The 22,145-nt window shown below is 49.1% G+C and overlaps 1 protein-coding gene across 6 annotated transcripts in view; it reads right to left on the bottom strand.

Annotated features, from left to right (window-relative positions):
* dysf (dysferlin, limb girdle muscular dystrophy 2B (autosomal recessive)) overlaps positions 1-22,145 on the bottom strand; it is a 456,546-nt gene that overhangs the window by 183,608 nt on the left and 250,793 nt on the right. For all 6 annotated transcript variants that reach the window (XM_085975973.1, XM_085975981.1, XM_085976004.1 and 3 more), the window contains 5 exons: positions 19,926-20,057; positions 18,684-18,850; positions 14,958-15,072; positions 4,643-4,748; positions 2,363-2,505 (listed from right to left, as the gene is read on the bottom strand). In XM_085975973.1, coding sequence (XP_085832099.1) covers positions 2,363-2,505; positions 4,643-4,748; positions 14,958-15,072; positions 18,684-18,850; positions 19,926-20,057 — 663 coding nt within the window. The remainder of the gene's footprint in view (positions 1-2,362; positions 2,506-4,642; positions 4,749-14,957; positions 15,073-18,683; positions 18,851-19,925; positions 20,058-22,145) is intronic.

Genomic DNA, 22,145 nt, shown 5'->3' on the forward strand with positions numbered 1-22,145 from the left:
GGATTCAAAGGGCAACAGTGACCTCTAGTGGTTCATGGTGTATTTAAATACAAGCAGAACATGAAAAGGAGGACTTTGCATTGAAAGGTCAGGACGTCCCAAAGCACTTTACAGCCAATGAAGTACTTTTTGAAGTTTAGTCACTGTTGTAATGTGGGAAATGCAGCAGCCAATCTGCACACAGCAAGCTCCCACAAACAGCAATGCGATAATGAACGGCAATAGATTGGGTGAAGGGGAAGTACAACGAGACCTGGGTGTCCTTGTGCACCAGTCGCTGAAGGTAAGCATGCAGGTGCAGCAGGCGGTTAAGAAGGCAAATGGTATGTTGGCCTTCGTAGCGAGAGGGTTTGAGTACAGGAACAAGGATGTCTTGCTGCAGTTGTACAGGGCCTTGGTGAGACCACATCTTGAGTATTGTGTGCAGTTTTGTTTGCCTTATCTGAGGGAGGATGTTCTTGCCATGGAGGGAGTGCAGCGAAGATTCACCAGATTAATACCTGGGATGGCAGGAATGACGTATGAGGAGAGATTGGGTCGATTGGGCTTGTACTCGCTGGAGTTTAGAAGAATGAGAGGGGATCTCATTGAAACTTATAAAATTCTAACAGGACTAGACAGACTAGATGCAGGAAGGATGTTCCCGATGGCGGGGGAGTCCAGAACCAGGGGTCACAGTCTAAGGATAAGGGCTAAGCCATTTAGGACAGAGTTGAGGAGGAATTTCTTCACCCAGAGAGTGGTGAACCTGTGGAATTCTCTACCACACAAGGCAGTTGAGGCCAATTCATTAAGTATATTCAAGAAGGAGTTAGATATATTTCTTAAGGCTAAAGGGATCAAGGGATATGGGGAGAAAGCAGGTACAGGGTACTGAGTTTGGATGATCTCATTGAATGGCGGAGCAGGCTCGAGGGGCCGAATGGCCTACTGCTCCTATCTTCTATGTTTCTATGTTTCTATGACCAGATAACCTGTTTTTTAGTGATGTTGATTGAGGGATAAATATTGACCCAGGACACCGGGGATAAATTCCCTGCTCTTCTTCGAAATAGTGGCCGTGGGATCTTTTACATCCACCTGAGAGGGCAGAGGGGAGCCTCGGTTTAACATCTCATCCGAAAGATGGCACCTCTGACATTGCAGCACTCTCTCAGCACTGCACTGGAGTGTCAGCCTGGATTATGCAGTGATTGAGTTGAATCTTTTGCAAATTGAGAAATGGTTTGGAAACTAGCCTCCCCTGGATGTGAGGACATCAGGCCTTCCCATAAAGGGGACTCCCCCTGTCCACTCACCCCATTTACTAACCTTCTCCCTCGCCATCATTAACCAAATTAAACACTCAAAAAGCTCGACACCATCCAGGACAAAGCAGCCCGCTTGATTGGCACCCCATCCACCACCTTAAACATTCACTGCCTCCACCACCGGCGTACCGTGGCTGCAGTGTGTACCATCTACAAGATGCACTGTAGCAACTCGCCAAGGTTTTAACTGTAGTGTCCGTGTGTAGATAAAGACACTGAAGACAGGAGTTGGTTCATAGGTATTTACTAAGCAAGTCTGGGGGGGGTTTCTGAAGGATATACACAATACACAGGCTTATATAGCCTGATATACCTATCAATTCATCCAATGAAAAGCGACGAGTTAAGAAAGTAACTATAGGTTTTTATTGGCTAAATAACAGAGCCCACCCTCGTGGGTGATCGGATCCAACAAGGAGGAATACCAGCCAGTCGACCACCTTTATACCTGGGCAGGTAGGTGGAGCCATGGGCGGAGTCAGCAGTGGTCAGCCCAGGTATAACAGCGTGACAAGAGGCGACCTCGTATAGTGATACAACAGTGTGAACAGTGATAGCGATATAACAGTGATAACTATAGTGTAACGATAGTGAACGATAAAAGTGGTTTACCACATAGCCCAAGTGGCAATTACCAGCATTACGCACACCTGGGGCTCTTAAAGGCACATACACCATAATTGCTCTTAAAGGCACATACACCACATTAACAGCCTCCCAAACCCGCGACCTCTACCACCTAGAAGGACAAGGGCAGCAGGCGCATGGGAACACCACCACCGCCAAGTTCCCCTCCAAGTCACACACCATCCCGACTTGGAAACATGTCGCCATTCCTTCATCGTCGCTGGGTCAAAATCCTGGAACTCCCTCCCTAATGGCACTGTGGGAGCACCTTCACCACATGGACTGCAGCGGTTCAAGAAGGCGGCTCACCTCCACCTTCTCAAAGGCAATTAGGGATGGGCAATAAATGCTGGCCTTGCCAGTGACGCCCACACCCCGAGATTGAAGTTTAAAAAGTCCTGTGCGTGTGATGCCTGTGGCCTCACCTTGCGAAGCGTCTCCACCTGACTGAGGTCCCTTTTCCGCAAGCGCACCCATCGCCGCCGTCTGTTGGTGTGGTACATCTTCTCCGCTGGCGACCAGGACTTGGGCTTCCGTTCCGGTGGGATGGTGAACCCGTACTCCCAACCTGCAAATGGGAATTACAGGAATGGATCAGAGCCGGAGAAAGCCCCCCCGTCCGCCCGCACCCCCACTCCCCCTCAGGACAACATGGACCAGGCAACCCAGAGATCACAATTCAAATCCCACCAGGGCGAGTTGTGGAATTGGATTCAATCAAGCTGGCGATTTGTGGGAAGTCACCAGGTAAAAATGACCAGGGAAGTTGCCGGATTGGTGTAACAACCCAACTGGTTCACTAATGTCCTTCAGGGAAGGGAGCCTGCCGTTCTTCCCCGGCCTGGACCACTTCTGAATCTATTTTGGTTGACTCAATGCCCTTTGAATTGGACTTGGAAGCCACTCAACGGTACAACGATATGAACAGGGGGAGGCCCATTCAGCCCCTCGAGCCTGTTACAGAGGAACAGGAGGAGACCATTCAGCCCCTCGAGCCTGTCACAGAGGAACAGGAGGAGACCATTCAGCCCCTCGAGCCTGTCACAGAGGAACAGGAGGAGACCATTCAGCCCCTCGAGCCTGTTACACAGGAACAGGAGGAGGCCATTCAGCCCCTCAAACCTGTTACACAGGAACAGGAGGAGGCCATTCAAGTCCTGGAGCCTGTTACACAGGAACAGGAGGAGCCCATTCAGCCCCTCGAGCCTGTTACACAGGAACAGGAGGCCATTCAGCCCCTCGAGCCTGTTACACAGGAACAGGAGGAGGCCATTCAGCCCCTCGAGCCTGTTACACAGGAACAGGAGGAGGCCATTCAGCCCCTCGAGCTTGTCACACAGGAACAGGAGGAGGTCATTCAGCCCCTCGAGCCTATCACACAGGAACAGGAGGAGGCCATTCAACCCCTCGAGCCTGTTACACAGGAACAGGAGGAGGCCGTTCAGCCCCTCGAGCCTGTTACACAGGAACAGGAGGAGGCCGTTCAGCCCCTCGAGCCTGTCACACAGGAACAGGAGGAGGCTGTTCAGCCCCTCGAGCCTGTCACACAGGAACAGGAGGGGGCCATTCAGCCCCTCGAGCCTGTCACACAGGAACACCGTGCTCACTGACGCCAGGACAATGCTCACAAGACATTGTATTTCTCTACAATGTTCTGGACCCCTCGTGTCCTGATGGAGCTGGCTCTTTCCTGGTTACAGGTTCTGCTGCCTTTCGGCACCTTGTCTGTTCTTCAGGTATGAACCCCGGCAGTGCATTTCGATCGTCTATTCAACCTTGGGGTGTTTATCATATTTATTAATTCGTCTTTAATGTATTGGACCCTCAGTAAACTTGAGCTCATCCCAAACCCTGCTGCCCCGTGTCCTAACTCGCACCGAGCCCCGTTCACCCATCACCCCTCTGCTCGCTGACCTACATTGGCTTCCGGTCCGGCAACACCTCGATTTTAAAATTCTCATCCTTCTTTTCAAATCCCTCCATGGCCTCGACCCTCCCTATCTCTGCAACCTCCTCCAGTCCCACAACCCTCTGAGGTGTCTACGCTCCTCCAATTCTGGCCTCTTGCGAATCCGATTTTTAGCACTCCGCCATTGGCGGCCGTGCCTTCAGCTGCCGAGGTCCAAAGCTCTGGAATTCCCTCCCTAAACCTCTCCGCCTCTCTCTCCTCCTTTAAGATGTTCCTTAAAGCCTACCTCTTTGACCAAGCTTTTGGTCACCTGATCTAATATCTCCTTAATATCAACTGTGCAGCGCCTTGGGACGTTTTACTACGTTAAAGGCGCTATATAAATGTTGTTAAAGGCACTATATAAATGCAAGTTGTTGTTACTGTGGACAATACTGTGACGACGACACTACTGGGTGGAAATTCGTCTGGCCCCGTTTACGATCAAATTGGGCAGTCGGTCCTCTCGGATTCCAACCGCCGCTGGCACCAACCTTCGAGGTAAACCAAGAGTGGCCGTCAGGTGACGCCAGGCTTGGTTTACAGACGGCAGAGGAAAGTGGAAAGACCGAGGGGGGTTTTGAGGTTCTAGGGAGGAATGGGTTGCAGTAGGAGACGGTGCAATGAGCCTTGATTTCAACACCGTGAAGATGCAAGAAGGGATTGTAGAGGAATGAAGGAGGAAGATTCAGAGGACCACAGTGGTAAATAGAGAGACACAAGATTACTTCTCCTCTCCTGACTGTCCAACACGTACCTTGTTCATCAACAGCTCTGTTGAGGTCAGTGGACCATTCGACGTCTTCCCATTTCCAGCCCCCCGGGCACTCAATGTCATCCTTGGGCAGCACCTTCTCTCCGTTCTGTGAGAGAAAGGATTTCCATTACTACCTGCACTCACACTGACCCCAAACCTCTGCTCCAAGGAACCCCAACCAGTTCAGGACCCTCCATCTCAAGGTGCTCCCGAAAATTGAGGGGCGTTCGCGCTCCAACACTTTCTGTTTCAAAGTTCCTCGGTCAGGCAGGAGGTCACGTCTTATAAAAGGTAGGTTAAATAGGTGGCGATATAAATATAGCCGCCTATGGGGTTCGGAGAGAAATTTTCATGACTTTTCTTTCCCTTTATCTGTTTTTTTTGGCCTCTCCAAGGGGATTACGAGGCGGCTGGAGGGTTTTGGGGGCGGGTTGTCTTACAATTAATGCTTCAGGTATCACGACTGTGTGGGGTAGGCTTAATGGACCAGATGGTCTCTTCCTGCCCGTCATTTTCACATGTAAAGATAAGTCTCAGCGTTAAGTGTTCTCCAGCCGGTGAGATGAAGCACAACATTTGCCGTACTCTGCTGTAACACTCCACCCCAGCCCCAACTCCAAGAGGACATAGAGGTAAACGAATATGATTTGGTTGGGATTACGGAAACGTGGCTCAAGGACGGCCAAGACTGGGAACTCAACATCCAGGGGTATTCGATATTCAGGAAAGATAGGCAAAAAGGAAAGGGAGGAGGGGTAGCATTACTGGTTAAAGAAGGGATTAACACAATTGTAATGAAGGATATTAGCTCTGATGAGGTGAAATCTGTATGGGTAGAATTGAGAAATACTAAGGGGAAAAAAACATTAGTGGGAGTGGTATATAGACCTCCAAACAGTAAGGCGGAGGTTGGGGATGGCATTAAAAGGGAAATTAAAGAAGCATGCTATAAGGGCACAGCAGTCATCATGGGTGACTTTAATCTACATATAGATTGGGCTAACCAAATTAGTAACAATACCGTGGAGGAGGAATTCCTGGAGTGTTTACGGGATGGTTTCCTGGACCAATATGTCGAGGAACCAACCAGAGATCAGGCCATCTTAGACTGGGTATTATGTAACAAGAAAGGATTAATTAGCAATCTTGTTGTACGAGGCCCCTTGGGTCGGAGCGATCATAATATGATCGAATTCTTCATTAAGATGGAGAATGAAGTAGTTGACTCAGAAACTAGGGTCCTCAATTTAAATAAAGGAAACTACGATGGTCTGAGGAGCGAGTTGGGTAGGATTGATTGGGGAATGGCACTCAAAGGGCTGATGGTGGATAGGCAATGGCAAACATTCAAAGACTGAATGGATGAACTACAGAAGTTGTTCATCCCAGTTTGGCATAAAAATAAAACAAAAAAGGTGACTCAACCGTGGCTAACAAGGGAAATTAGGGATAGCATAAGATCCAAGGAGAGGACATACAAATTGGCCAGAAAAAGCAATAATCCTGAGGATTGGGAGCAGTTTAGGATTCAACAAAGGAGGACAAAGGGATTAATTAAGAAAGGGAAAATAGAATATGAGAGTAAGCTTGCAGGGAACATAAAAACTGACTGTAAAAGCTTTTATAGATATGTAAAGAGAAAAAGATTGGTGAAGTCAAGCATAGGTCCCTTGCAGTCAGAATCGGGGGAATTTATAATGGGGAGCAAAGAAATGGCAGACCAACTAAGTACATATTTTGGTTCTGTCTTCACAAAGGAGGACACAAATAACCTCCCAGAAATACTGCGGAACATAGGGTCTGATGAAAGGGTGGAACTGAAAGAAATCAGTATTTGTAGGGAAATGGTGTTAGGAAAATTAATGGGACTGAAGGCCGATAAATCCCCAGGGCCTGGTAATCTACATCCCAGGGTACTTAAGTGGCCCTAGAAATAGTAGATGCATTGCTGGTCATCTTCCAGAACTCGATAGACTCTGGAACAGTACCCATGAATTGGAGGGTAGCTAATGTTACCCCACTATTCAAAAAAGGTGGCAGAGAAAAAGCGGGGAATTATAGACCGGTAAGCCTGACATCGGTAGTGGGGAAAATGCTAGAGTCCATTATAAAAGATGTAATAGCAGAGCACTTGGAAAGCAGTGACAGGATCGGACAAAGTCAACATGGATTTACAAAAGGTAAATCATGCTTGACTAATCTACTGGAATTTTTTGAGGATGTAACTGGTAAAATAGATGAGGGAGAACCAGTGGATGTGGTGTATTTGGACTTTCAGAAGGCTTTCGATAAGGTCCCGCATAAGAGGTTAGCGGGCAAAATTAAGGCACATGGGATTGGGGGCAAGGTATTGACGTGGATAGAGAACTGGTTGGCGGACAGAAAGCAAAGAGTTGGAATAAACGGGTCGTTTTCCGAGTGGCAGGCAGTGACTAGTGGGGTACCGCAAGGATCGGTCCTAGGACCCCAGCTGTTCACAATATATATTAATGATCTGGACGAGGGAATTGGATGTAATATCTCAAAATTTGCAGACGACACAAAGCTGGGTGGGAGGGTATGCTGTGAGGAGGATGTCATGAAACTCCAGTACGATTTGGACAGGTTGGGTGATTGGGCAGAAACATGGCAAATGCACTATAATGTGGATAAATGTGAGGTTATCAACTTTGGTGGCAAAAACAGGAAGGCAGATTATTATTTGAATGGTAATAGATTGGGAGAAGGGGAAGTGCAAAGAGACCTGGGTGTTCTTGTGCACCAGTCGCTGAAGGTAAGCATGCAGGTGCAGCAGGCGGTTAAGAAGGCAAATGGTATGTTGGCCTTCGTAGCAAGAGGGTTCGAGTACAAGAACAAGGATGTCTTGCCGCAGTTGTACAGGGCCTTGGTGAGACCGCACCTTGAGTATTGTGTGCAGTTCTGGTCACCTTACCTGAGGAAGGACATTCTTGCCATGGAGGGAGTGCAGTGAAGATTCACCAGGCTGATACCTGGGATGGCAGGAATGACGTACGAGGAGAGATTGTGTCAATTGGGCTTATACTCATTGGAGTTTAGAAGATTGAGACGGGATCTCATCGAAACCTATAAAATTCTGTCAGGTCTGGACAGACTAGATGCAGAAAGGATGTTTCTGATGGCCGGGGAGTCCAGAACCAGGGGTCATAGTCTAAGGATAAAGGGTAAGCCATTTAGGACTGAAATGAGGAGGAATTTATTCACCCAGAGAGTGGTGAACCTGTGGAATTCTCTGCCACAGAGGGCGGTGGAGGCCAGTTCATTAAATATATTCAAGAAAGAGTTGGATATATTTCTTGAGGCTAATGGGATCAAGGGATATGGGGAGAAGGCAGGGACAGGGTACTGAATTTGGATGATCAGCCATGATCTCATTGAATGGCGGAGCAGGCTCGAAGGGCCGAATGGCCTACTCCTGCTCCTATCTTCTATGTTTCTATGTTTCTATAGGCAGGCTGGTGGAATGGGCGGACACCTGGCAGATGAAATTCAACGCAGAAAAGTGCGAGCCGATACATCTTGGTAGGAAGAATGAGGAGAGACAATTCAAGCTAAATGGTACAATTCTAAAGCGGGTGCAAGAACAGAGAGACCTGGGGGTGTTTGTGCACAAATCTGTGAAGGTGGCAGGACAGGTTAACAAAGCAATTAACAAAGCACATGGAATCCTGGGCTTTATAAATCGAGGCATAACGAATAAAAGCCAGGAAGTTAAGCTAAACCACTGGAGTATTGTGTCCAATTCTAGGCACCACACTTTAGGAAGGACATGAAGATTTTGGAGAGGGGGTGCAGAGGAGATTTATTAGAATGGTTCCAGGGATGAGGGTCTTCAGTTACGTGGACAGACTGGGGAAGCTGAGGTTGTTCTCCTTCGAGCAGAGAAGGTTAAGAGGAGATTTGATCGAGGTGTTAAAGAAAAACTGTTTCCAATGTGTAGTGTCCGTGTGCAGATAAAGACACTGAAGACAGGAGTTGGTTCATAGGTATTTACTAAGCAAGTCTGGGGGCGGGGTTCTAAAGGATATACACAATACACAGGCTTATATAGCCCAAGTGGCAATTACCGGCATTACGCACACCTGGGGCTCTTAAAGGCACATACACCACAATTCCTCCCCTTCTAGCTAACTAGTACATCATATTTTAAGTAATTCTTAATTACATGTTATATGCAAAATAATATACATTGCTGTATTAATTAATTATAAGTTAGTCTCTCAGGAGGCTTCCTGACTCGGTCCGGATAACGCCTCGGGGGTGTAGTAGTTTCTGGTGGTGTAGTAGGTTCTTCTGGCAAGGCTGATTCGGCTTGAAGGCCAGTGTCGGGTTCATCGGGTTCCAGTATCACCGGATCGGAGGTAGATATGGGTATCTCTACTTCATCGTTAGATGTATAGCGTGGTGGTGTAGGTTGTCCCTTTTCGGATGACTTGATGATTTGGTCAGCATGGCGCCTTATTATGCTGTCTCCGATGTCCACGGTATACATCAGTGGTCCTAGTCGTGTGCAGATAGTTCCAGGCTGCCATTTCTCGGTACGGTAGTCCCGGGCCAAAACCGGTTGGCCTATCTGGAAGGCCCTAGTTGGCCTTTCATTCATGCCCTGAAACTGCCGGTTCTCCACGTCCCTTCGGATGTTGGGCTTGACCAAATCCAGCCGGCATCTTAGGTTTCTATTGCAGAACATCATGGCGGGAGTTTGGTTTGTAACCATATGTGTTGCATTCCTATATGCAAATAAGAAGTTATCCACCTTGTGCTGAAGTTTTATGCCTTCATTACCCATGGCCTTTATGGCCTTCTTAAAGGTCTGGACAAACCTTTCAGCCAATCCATTGGTGGCGGGATGGTATGGGGCGGACGTGTAGTGCTTTACCCCATTGTTCTTTAAGAACTTTCTGAATTCTTCGGACACGAATTACGGTCCATTATCAGAACATATCTGTTCCGGCAGCCCATTCCTGGCAAATATGGTCCTTAATACTGTGATGGTTTTTTCCGTGGTGGTGGAGGACATCTTTATTACCTCCGGCCACTTGGAGTGTGCATCAACTGCGATTAAGAACATTGAGTCCATAAATGGACCAGCAAAGTCGATGTGCATCCTTTGCCAGGGAGATGAGGGCCACTCCCATGGATGTAGAGGGGCCTGTGGCGGAGCATTTTGGACCTTCTGGCATCCTAGGCAGCTCTTGGTCATGTCTTCGATGTCTCCATCGATACCTGGCCACCATACAAACGCCCTAGCTAGGTTCTTCATTTTCACTCCACCCAGATGCCCCTCGTGAAGCTCCTTTAGCACTTTATCCTGGAGTTTGGGTGGAATCACCACTCTGGATCCACACATCAAGGTTCCTCGGCACACTGACAGCTGTTCTCTTCTTTGCGAGAATGCTGGCAACAGTGGTTCGCCATGTGCTGGCCATCCCTTCACTGTTAAATCGTAGACCCGTGAGAGAGTAGGGTCATTTCTTGTCTCCCTTCAATGGCAGAATTTGTCACCGGTAGACATTCCACTGTGGTAGAGCGGAATATCTCTACTGGGTCTACTGTAGGTGCCTCTTCTATCATTGGCAACGGCAGGCGCGATAAACCGTCAGCATTCCCATGCTGTTTTGACCCTTTGTATTCAATGTTGTATTGGTGTGCCCCTAGAAAAAGGGACCACCTCTGTAGTCTTTGTGCCGTCATAATGGGGACACCTTTCTTAGGGTTGAATATGGAGATGAGGGGTTGATGGTCAGTCAGCAAGGTAAATTTTTGTCCGTGTAGGTAATGGTTGAATTTCTTCACTCCCCATACCAGGCTGAGTGCTTCCCTGTCTATCTGGGCATAGTTACGCTCAGCTGAGTTCAATGAGCGTGACGCAAAAGCTATCGGCCGTTCCGAGCCATCAGGGAATCTATGGGACAATACCGCTCCTATGCCGTAAGGGGATGCATCGCACGCCAGTCTGATTGGTAGTGATGGGTTGTAATGAGCCAAAACTTTCTCGGATGTGATTAAGTCTTTACATTTATGGAAGGCACGTTTACAGTCTTCGTTCCATTTCCAAATCACTCCTGTGTGTAGAAGATCATTAAGAGGGTGTAGAATAGTTGATAAGTTCGGTAAAAATTTATGATAGTAATTTATTAATCCCAGGAATGACCTCAATTGTGAAACATTTTCAGGTGCTGGGGCTTTTATAACTGCTTCAATTTTTTCAGGTGACTTATGCAACCCTTCCTTATTAATTATGTGGCCACAATATGATATCTGATTTTGGAAAAATTCGCACTTGGGGCGATTTGCTCGTAGGCCCCGTTCTTTCAGCCTAGTGAGCACCTGCTCCAAATTGGCAAGGTGCTCGTTGTCGTTTTCTCCTGTTATAAGGATGTCGTCTAGGTAACACTGAGTCCCCGGAATCCCTTGCAGGACTTGCTCCATAGCTCTTTGCCAGATAGCTGGAGCTGATGCTACTCCAAAAACCAGTCGATTGTACTGGTACAGGCCTTTGTGTGTGTTTATTGTGAGATACTTTTTAGAGGTCTCCTCAACCTCCATCTGTAGATATGCCTGTGCCAAGTCAATTTTTGTGAAACGTTTTCCTCCGGATAGTGAGGCGAAAATATCTTCTATCCTCGGAAGAGGATACTGTACCGTGTGAAGGACCGGGTTTACAGTCACCTTAAAGTCCCCACAGATGCGAATTTTTCTCTGTTCCTCAGAGTTATTTTTCAATGTTTTTTTCATGACTGGAACAATGGGTGTTGCCCATTCGCTCCAATCTATTTTGGATAATACGCCTGCCTTTTCCAAATTCTCCAGTTCTGCCTCGACTGCCGGACGTATTGCGTATGGAGGGTAGATTATTATCTAAATGGCAATAGATTGGGAGATGGGGAAGTGCAGAGGGACCTGGGTGTTCTTGTGCACCAGTCACTGAAGGAGAGCATGCAGGTGCAACAGGCGATTAAGAAGGCAAATGGTATGTTGGCCTTCATATCAAGGGGGTTCGAGTATAGGAATAGGGATACCTTACTACAGCTGTACAAGGTGCTGGTGAGACCGCATCTGGAGTATTGTGTACAGTTTTGGTCGCCCCATCTGCGGAAGGATGTTCTTGCCATGGAAAGAGTGCAGCGGCGATTCACCAGGCTGATACCTGGAATGGCAGGAATGACCTACGAGGAGAGATTGAATAGTTTGGGCTTGTACTCACTGGAGTTTAGAAGATTGAGAGGGGATCTCATCGAAACATATAAAATTATGGCAGGCCTGGACAGGCTGAATTCAGAGAGAATGTTTCCAATGGCAGGGGAGCACAGAACCAGGGGCCACAGTCTAAAAATAGCGGGCAAATCATTTAAAACAGAGATGAGGAAGAATTTCTTCACTCAAAGAGTGGTGAGCCTGTGGAATTCCCTGCCACAGAGGGCTGTGAAGGCTAATTCAATAAATATTTTCAAGAGAGAATTGGATATATTTCTGAAGGCTAAGGGGATTAAGGGTTACGGAGAAAAGGCGGGGACGGGGTATTGAACTGGTAAGATCAGCTAAGATCTCAGACGAAGATCAGCCATGATCTCATTGAATGGCGGAGCAGGCTCGAAGGGCCGAATGGCCTACTCCTGTTCCTATCTCTATGTTTCTATGTTTCTATGTATGGCACTGGTCTTGCCTTAAAAAATTTTGGAATTGCTGCATCTTCCACTTTTATTGAGGCGGTGATGCCTTTCAAGGTTCCTAGTTTCTCTTGAAACACTTCTTTGGCGTTGGCCAAGATGTCTTTTAATCGTTCAGGTATGATGTCATCATTGTTTTTTTCCTTACTGGTCACCGTCAGTGCCTGAATGGAGTGCCAGTCTAAACGTATCTTCCTTATCCATTCACGTCCCAACAACGGTGGACCACCATCTTGTAGAATGTATAAATACAACTTTTGTATTTCTTTGCCGTTGTATACCACAGGCACCTTTATTTTTCCTTTGGGGTATACTTTCTGCCCCGTATATGTTTTTAAGATAATGGATGTGTCTTTTAGAGGTATATGCAAAAATAGCCTCTCGTAATCTTGTCGATTTATTACGGTTAGAGCTAATCCTGTATCTAGCTCCATTTTAACTGGGGACCCTGCTATTATGAGGGTAACCCAAATGGTCTGGTAATCTTCATTGGCAATTACATTATGTAATTTGAGAGAGCTTAGTCTCTTGTTCCCGGAGTCGCTATCGCTCTTCTGGTCTTTGGAGCTACTGTCCGTCATCATTTGTACCTTTCTGTGCTTTTCCTTATTGATTCTTTTCCCGTTAGTGGATTTTTTATTTTCAGATCGGCATACACGTGGAATGTGTCCCATCTTTCCGCATCGCCTGCATGCTTTTTCTTTGAACCAGCAATCCCTCTGGTCATGGTTGGATCTGCCGCAGCGATAACATCTCTCGAAACCCCGTGTCATTTCATGGGTGCCGAAGTCCTGTGGCCTTTGCTGTATCTTTGCCGCTCCTATTGCACTGAAAGCCTTGTCCAGTGTTAAATCTTTTCCAGAAGATACCTTTTTTTGTGTTTCTACACTTAGGCGATCGCAGATGAATTTGTCTTGCAGAGAATCTGCCAGTCCTGCCTCGAATTGGCAGTGTAGGGTCTCAACAATCTCCTCAAAATTCTTGTCCATCGGTTCGGCTGGAGTGATTAAGTTGCGTAACAGCTGGTATGTTTCTGCGCCCATTAGATCCAGAAGCACTGAAGCTTTTTTTTCATCTTCTATTCCATTTGCGGTGCAAAACACCTCCACTCTTTCTACATATGTGGTCCAATCCTCTATCTTGTTATCAAAAACATCAATATTGCCAAAGTTAGGCTCTGTTTCGTTATCAAAAGCATCAATATTGCCAGACTTAGGCATTTCAAAAAAGATATGGCGCTTCCCGCGCTTTTTTTTTCTCTCTGTAGCAACGATATGGCGCTTCCTGCGCTTTCCCGCCGCTGCTACCGATAACAACGCTGTTTTACTGTGGTTTCCGTTTATTTACTGTTGGAGACTCGTTCCCGATGGAGGTCTAAACGCTGACCTGCTTGCCGCGCCAGCCGTCTCCCGAGTGCACCCTCCCAGTCCGTTATTGCTTGCCTCCGATTTCGCTGCCTGTCTCAGCTGTAGAGCCCGCCGCTGGAGCTCCAGCCTGACGCCCAGGAAGGATTAGCGCAGTACCTGCCACCAGCTTGGCCAGCTGGTGAAACCACAGTTTCTATTACTTCCTTGAGTCTTCTGGATGCTGGAGGAATCGATGTCCTTGAGGTGCTGCCGAATTGCAGGTAAGTCCGTTTCCACTTCGTCGCCACTGTAGTGTCCGTGTGTAGATAAAGACACTGAAGACAAGAGTTGGTTCATAGGTATTTACTAAGCAAGTCTGGGGGCGGGGTTCTAAAGGATATACACAATACACAGGCTTATATAGCCCAAGTGGCAATTACCGGCATTACGCACACCTGGGGCTCTTAAAGGCACATACACCACACAATGACTGAAGGGTCGATAACCAGAGGAGACAGATTGAAGGTGATTAGCAAAGAACCAGAGGCGACATGAGGGAACATTATTTTACACAGTGAGTTGTTGTGATCTGGAATGCGCTGCCTGAAAGGGCGGTGGAAGCAGATTCAATAATAACTTTCAAAAGGGAATTGGATAAATTCTTGAAGGAGATAAAATTGTAGGGATATGGGGAAAGAGCGGGGAGTGGGACTAACTGGATAGCTCTTCGACAGAGCCGGCGCGGACTCGATGGGCCGAATGGCCTCCTTCTGTGCTGTAACATTCCATGATTCTCATTGAAGGTAGAACTCTGTTGGCACACACAGGAGGTAGGACCATCCGGGGAGACTCGAGAAGCTGGAATTGTTCTCCTTAGAGCAGAGACGGGTAAGGGGAGCTTTGATAGAGGTGTTCAACATTTTGTGAGGTTTTGATAGAGTAAATAGGGAGAAGCCGTTTCCAGTGACAGGAGGGTCGGTAACCAGAGGACACAGATTTAAGGTAATTGGCAAAAGAACCAGAGGGGGAGATGAGGAGAATATCTTTTTACGCAGCGAGTTATGATGATCTGGAATGCGCTGCCTGAAAGTGCGGTTGAAGCAGATTCAATAGGAACTTTCAAACGGGAATTGGATAAATAATTGAAGGGGGAATATTTGCAGGGCTCTGGGGAAAGAGCAGGGGGGAGTGGGACTAATTGGAGAGCTCGTTCACAGGCACAATGGGCGGAGTGACCTCCTTCTGTGCTGCATCATTCTGCGATTCTATGAAGGTACTTACGATATCAGAGTAGGCGTCAGTCATTTGAATCCACTGTCCCCCTGGCAACCGGGGCTGATTCTCGAACACCTCCTCAACGAAGGTCATGTGACCAGCATCAATGCCGTAGAGCAAGCTGCGGGCGAGAACGGCAGCAATCCATTAAAGGGCAGGGCGGCACTGCGCCTCTTTCAACCAGTTAGCCAAGGCCAAAGGCTGGGGTGCGCACGATGGCCCTCTCACCAGGGGAAGCTGACCACCGCATCAAACGCGGCATTAATAAACCCAGGTTACTAGTCCAGTAACATAACCATGACACCGCCATACCCAGGTGATACAGGTCATGTCGCGGCTCCTCGCTGGAGCTCGCCATTTCTCCATTCACTAGTGACCAGCTCCTGACTATTTCCCTTGGGGAGAGGGCAACAGGATCTCAGGAGTCAGAATTAATCTGGGATGAGACAGTCGATGTTGGTAAATTCAAACTGAGTCATCCATCCTTGGGGGAGTAGGGGTGGGGGTGGGCGGAGTTTGTCCCGGAGTGACATGCAAGAAAGAAATAATTCCCATTTCTATCGCGCCTTTCATGGCCACAGGACATCCCAAAGTGCTTTGCAGCTGATGAAGTACTTCTGAACCATAGTCACTGTTACAATGCAGCAAATGTGGCAGCCAATTTGCGCACAGCAAGCTCCCACAAACAGCAATGTGATAACGTGACTATCTGTTTTAGTAATGTTGGTTCAGGGATAAATATTGGCCCAGGACACCGGGGAGAACACCCCCTGCTCTTCTTCGAAATGGGATCTCTTATGTCCAGCTGACAGGGCAGTGCGGGGGCCTCGGTTTAACGCCTCATCCAAAAGCCTGCACCTCCGACAGTGCAGCACTCCCCCAGCACCGCCCCTCCGACAGTGCGGCGCTCCCTCAGTACTGCCCCACCGACAGTTTGGCGCTCCCTCAGTACTGCCTCTCCAACAGTGCGGTGCTCCCTCAGTACTGCCCCTCTGACAGTGCAGCGCTCCCTCAGTACTGCCCCTCTGACAGTGCGGCGCTCCCTCAGTACTGCCCCTCTGACAGTGCGGCGCTCCCTCAGTACTGCCCCTCTGACAGTGCGGCGCTCCCTCAGTACTGCCCCTCTGACAGTGCGGCGCTCCCTCAGTACTGCCCCTCTGACAGTGCGGCGCTCCCTCAGTACTGCCACTCCGACAGTGCGGCGCTTCCTCAGTACTGCCCCTCCGACAGTGCAGCACTCCCTTAGTACTGCCCCTCCGACAGTGCAGCACTCCCTTAGTACTGTCCCTCTGACAGTGCAGGGCTCCCTCAACATCGCCACTCCGACAGTGCAGCGCTCCCTCAGTACTGCCTCTCCAACAGTGCAGGGCTCCCTCATGTAAGATTAGGATCACAGGCTCACACAGATTACCCAACAGGGCTTTAGAAGTTGTAAGGCTTTTATTAAAGAGCTACAGTTTTAAAGCATAATCAGATATTACATATGATTTAAGCCGAGTATAATAGACATACAACCCGTGACAGTAGGAGCGATCTACGACTCCCGAATCGGAATGACACGGCCGGACGGACGGGGAGGCAGTACGGTGGTCTCGGATTGGGTGGATTCCTGCAGTCTGCTGCAGTGGTCACTTCCGTTGGGTCATCTCTCAAGCTGCTGGAGGTGTTAGGCCATCAGCCACCTCAGAGGCTAAACTTGACCAAGGTGTTAGGCCACCTCGGGGAAGCCTTCGCCCCCGACTGCCTGATTTCCTCTCTCGGCCGTCTATATTTATATTTATTTCGGTGGGCTGGTAGTCACCTGGTGTCAATCACTTGATCCCCCATCCTATTGTCCAATTGTGAAGCGGGAAGGCATCCCTCACCGTCCCTTTCTACATGGCTGACGAGGCCTCCCTCTTATCTTTCTGAGGAATGTTTTGTTATGTTTCTTTAAGGACATTTTATGACTTTTCGGCTCCATTTTTGTCTATTATCCCACCACCCTGTGACGTTTTGCATTTTACGATTCCCTTATCACTTCTATTTGTCTTTTGATGCTTGATATTCGACCTTGCTGGCATTTCTGCTCTCTGTTCCCGGCCGCATGCTGTCAGTCTCTGTTCTAAGAATTAAAACCCATCTTTGAATCTAACGGCTATTTCTTACACTCAGTACTGCCCCTCTGACAGTGCAGCGCTCCCTCAGTACTGCCCCTCTGACAGTGCAGCGCTCCCTCAGTATTGCCCCTCCGACAGTGCAGCGCTCCCTCAGTACTGCCCCTCTGACAGTGCGGCGCTCCCTCAGTACTGCCCCTCCGACAGTGCAGCACTCCCTCAGTACTGCCCCTCCGACAGTGCGGCGCTCCCTCAGTACTGCCCCTCCGACAGTGCGGCGCTCCCTCAGTACTGCCCCTCCGACAGTGCGGCGCTCCCTCAGTACCGCCCCTCCGACAGTGCAGCGCTCCCTCAGTACCGCCCCTCCGACAGTGCGGCGCTCCCTCAGTACCGCCCCTCCGACAGTGCGGCGCTCCCTCAGTACTGCCCCTCCGACAGTGCGGCGCTCCCTCAGTACTGCCCCTCCGACAGTGCAGCGCTCCCTCAGTACTGCCCCTCCGACAGTGCGGCGCTCCCTCAGTACTGCCCCTCCGACAGTGCAGCACTCCCTTAGTACTGCCCCTCCGACAGTGCGGCGCTCCCTCAGTACTGCCCCTCCGACAGTGCGGCGCTCCCTCAGTACTGCCCCTCCGACAGTGCGGCGCTCCCTCAGTACTGCCCCTCCGACAGTGCGGCGCTCCCTCAGTGCTGACCCTCCGACAGTGCGGCGCTCCCTCAGTGCTGACCCTCCGACAGTGCGGCGCTCCCTCAGTACTGCACCTCCAAAAGTGCAGCACTCCCTCAGCATCGCCCCTCCGACAGTGCGGCGCTCCCTCAGTACTGCACCTCCAAAAGTGCAGCACTCCCTCAGCATCGCCCCTCCGACAGTGCAGCAGTCCCTCAGTACTGCCCCTCCGACAGTGCAGCACTCCCTCAGCCTCGCCCCTCTGACAGTGCAGCGCTCCCTCACCATCGCCCCTCTGACAGTGCAGCGCTCCCTCAGCTTCGCCCCTCCGACAGTGCAGCACACCCTCAGTACTGCACCTCCGACAGTGCAGCACTCCCTCAGCCTCGCCCCTCCGACAGTGCAGCACTCCCTCAGCCTCGCCCCTCCGACAGTGCAGCACTCCCTCAGCCTCGCCCCTCTGACAGTGCGGCGCTCCCTCAGCATCGCCCCTCCGACAGTGTGGCACTCCCTCAGTACTGCCCCTCCGACAGTGCGGCGCTCCCTCAGCATCGCCTCTCCGACAGTGTGGCGCTCCCTCAGTACCGCCCCTCCGACAGTGTGGAGCTCCCTCAGCACTGCACTGGGAGCGTCAGCCTGGATTTTGAGCTCCAGTCCCTGGAGCAGGACTTGAACCCACGACCTCCTGACTCAGAGGTGAGGGTGCTGCCCACTGAGCCATGACTGACACCCGGCGCTGGGTTTTCATGTGTGTCAGATGCCTGAAAGGATGTGTGGAAGCAATGAGCCACGTGGATCGTACCTCAATCCATTCTTTCTTCTTCCGAGAGGTTCACTGAAGGCTACAACACACAGATTGGAGCCACTTTGTCTCTCCAGTCAACTGGAAGGGGCAATTGCACAAATCCCCCCTCATGCATCATGCTACACTCTCAACCTCACCGCCCCACCCCCCCCCCGCAATATACTCACGTTTTCTCGGGACAGATGAACCAGTCTCCCGCCCAGGCCCAGCCTGGGGAAGGTCGAAAGGAATCTTTGGGGAGCTTGATCTTTCCAGTAACGTTGGTGTACTTGGGGTAGGTGAGACCTGTCGTCCCCCAGTTCCCCACGAGAGCCAACTTGGTTTGATTTTCATACTGCGTGATAAACATGGCTCCATTAGCCTGCTACCCTTCAGGGATCATACAACCCAAAATACCCAAAGCGGGATGGCATCAACTCGCTCCAAAGGCATGGTTGGAAGACCCGATCACAGTAAAAATGCATTGATACAAACATAGAGGGACTTGGGCAGGTGGTCAGTGTGTCAACATTTACTATCCCAGGACAGTCTAGAACACAACATTTACTATCCCGGGTCATTCTAGAACGAAGCATTTACTATCCCAGGACAGTCTAGAACACAACATTTACTATCCTGGGTCATTCTAGAGCACAACATTTACTATCCCAGGTTATTCTAGAACGAAGCATTTACTATCCCAGGACAGTCTAGAACACAACATTTACTATCCCAGGACAGTCTAGAACACAACGTTTACTATCCCAGGACAGTCTAGAACACAACATTTACTATCCCAGGTTATTCTAGAACACAACATTTACTATCCCAGGACAGTCTAGAACACAACATTTACTATCCTGGGTCATTCTAGAACACAACATTTACTATCCCGGGTTATTCTAGAACACAACATTTACTATCCCAGGTTATTCTACAACACAACATTTACTATCCCAGGACAGTCTACAACACAACATTTACTATCCCAGGACAGTCTAGAACACAACATTTACTATCCCAGGTTATTCTAGAACACAACATTTACTATCCCAGGACAGTCTAGAACACAACATTTACTATCCCAGGACAGTCTAGAACACAACATTTACTATCCCGGGTCATTCTAGAACATAACATTTACTATCCCCGGTTATTCTAGAACACAACATTTACTATCCCAGGTTATTCTAGAACACAACATTTACTATCCCAGGACAGTCTAGAACACAACATTTACTATCCCGGGTCATTCTAGAACACAACATTTACTATCCCAGGTTATTCTAGAACGAAGCATTTACTATCCCGGGTTATTTTAGAACACATTTACTATCCTGGGTCACTCTAGAACACAACATTTACTGTCCTGGGTTACTTTAGAACACATTTACTATCCTGGGTCACTCTAGGAGGCCAATGGAACTCACAGTTTCTGCGAAGACTGACAGCTTGCCCTCGGTGTACTGGTTAAATTCCTTGTTATCCGCCGCCATTCCAAACCAGATTCGCACTCGTACCTGGGCTGGGATCTTGCTGATCTTCGAGTTGCTCCGTGGAAGCTGGGAAAGAAGCAAGGGGGGGCAGTGGGTTTCAAAGCATAATGCAGAATATCCAGAAAAGTCCACTGACCATGAAACCTGCTCCTTCTACTAGACCCAGTCTGCACTGATCATGGGCTCTGCCCCTTCACTGAATCTTCTCAAGGAGGTGATGGACGAGAGGGAAAATTATATTACATGGGAAAATCTTGGTGAAATGTCTTCCTATCCTGAACATAGTGGAGCAAAACATACAAACAACGACTGACAGGTAAAGACCCTCTGGCCCATCCAGCCTGCCCCATACAATTGCGATACCTTGTGTATCATAACATATACTCTGCATCCCACCCAAAACCATGTGATCTCCTGGGAGAGGTAAAAAAATCAGATAAAAAACCCAGGCCAATTTGGGGAAAAAATTCTGGGAAATTCCTCTCCGACCCATTGAGGCAATCGAGACTAGTCCAGGAGATCGCTCTGGCCCTGCATTCCCTGCAGTACCTACCTTCTGTAAGAGGGGATCTCCACCCCAGCCAGAAACAGGTCCAGCTCTCGCTGTATATCAATCTAACCCTACATTCATCAAATCCTGACCCGTTGCATTCCACATGAAACATTAGATTTGTTTTTTCCATCATCCCATATTGAGTACATTGGGCCGATACTCTCTGGAGTTTAGAAGAATGAGAGGTGATTTCATTGAAACATACAAGATTCTGAGGGGGATTGACAGGGTAGATGCTGAGAGGTTGTTCCCCCCTGGCTGGAGAGTCTAGTACGAGGGGGCACAGTCTCAGGATAAGGGGTCGGCCATTTAGGACTGAGATGAGGAGAAATTTCTTCACTCAGAGGGTGGAGAATCTTTGGAATTCTCTACCCCAGAGGGCTGTGGAGGTTGAGTCTTTGAGTATATTCAAGACCGAGATCAATAGATTTTTGGACTCATGGGGAATCAAGGGATATGGAGATCGGGCGGGGAAGTGCAGTTGAGCTCGATGATCAGCCATGATCTTATTGAATGGCGGAGCAGGCTCGAGGGGCCAAATGGCCTAATCCTGCTGCTAATTCTTATGTTCTTATATAAGCCACACAAAGGTCCCCAGATTTCATCTTCAGTTGGTAAAATGGGTCACCTGACCAGACTATGGTTGGTCTCAGTGGCTCTAAGCTGGGGTTGGAAAAAGTCAACCAGGCTTTCTGTTTCTGATCACAATCCAGAGACAAACCCCCTCCCCACTTGCTGGACATGTGTGGATGACAAGAGAATTGATTGGGCTTGGTTTTGATGTCCCATCAACAGCTCCTCCACCGCTTGGCAGGACAAGGGCAGCAGGTGCGTGGGAACACCACCATCTACACGCTCCTCCTGCAAGTCCCTCACCGTCCCCACTTGGACATATACCGGCCTTTCCTTCATCGTCACTGGGTCAGAATCCTGGAACTCCCTCCCTAACAGCACTGTGGGAGCACCTTCACCACACGGACTGCAGCGGTTCAAGAAGGCAGCTCACCACCACCTTCTCAAGGGCAATTAGGGGGTGGGCAATAAATGCTGGCCTTGCCACTGAATCCTACATAAAGAAAGAGAACTTGCCTTTATATAGCGCCTTTCACAACGTCAGGATGTCCCAAAACATTTTACAACCAATTTAGAAATTTAGTCACTGTTGTAGTGTCGGAAACACGGCAGCAAGCTCCCACAAACAGCAATTTGATCATCTGTTTGTCACTGATGTTGGTTGAGGGATACCAAGGAGAACTCCCCTGCTCTTCTTCGAAATAGTACCCTGGGATTTTTACATCCACCTGAGAGAGCAGACGGGGCCTCGGTTTACTGTCTCATCTGAAAGATGGCACCTGCGACAGGGCAGCACTCCCTCAGTACTGCACTGGGAGTGCCAAGTGCTAAAGTCTCTGGAGCGGGACTTGAACCTTTCTGACTGAGAGGCAAGGGTGCAAACACCGAGCCACAGCTGAAATCCCAATAACACCCTTGACATGAATCAGTCATTCATGAAAGAAAGACTCATGAAATAATACTGAGCAGCCTGCGGGTGGCGCTGTCCAGGGAGAGTATAAATACTCGGGCACGGGCCCAGCTTGCGC

Source organism: Somniosus microcephalus, chromosome 2, assembly GCF_052327205.1.
Source record: "Somniosus microcephalus isolate GS21.2 chromosome 2, FLI_Smic_1.0, whole genome shotgun sequence".
Taxonomy (NCBI): Eukaryota; Metazoa; Chordata; class Chondrichthyes; order Squaliformes; family Somniosidae; genus Somniosus; species Somniosus microcephalus.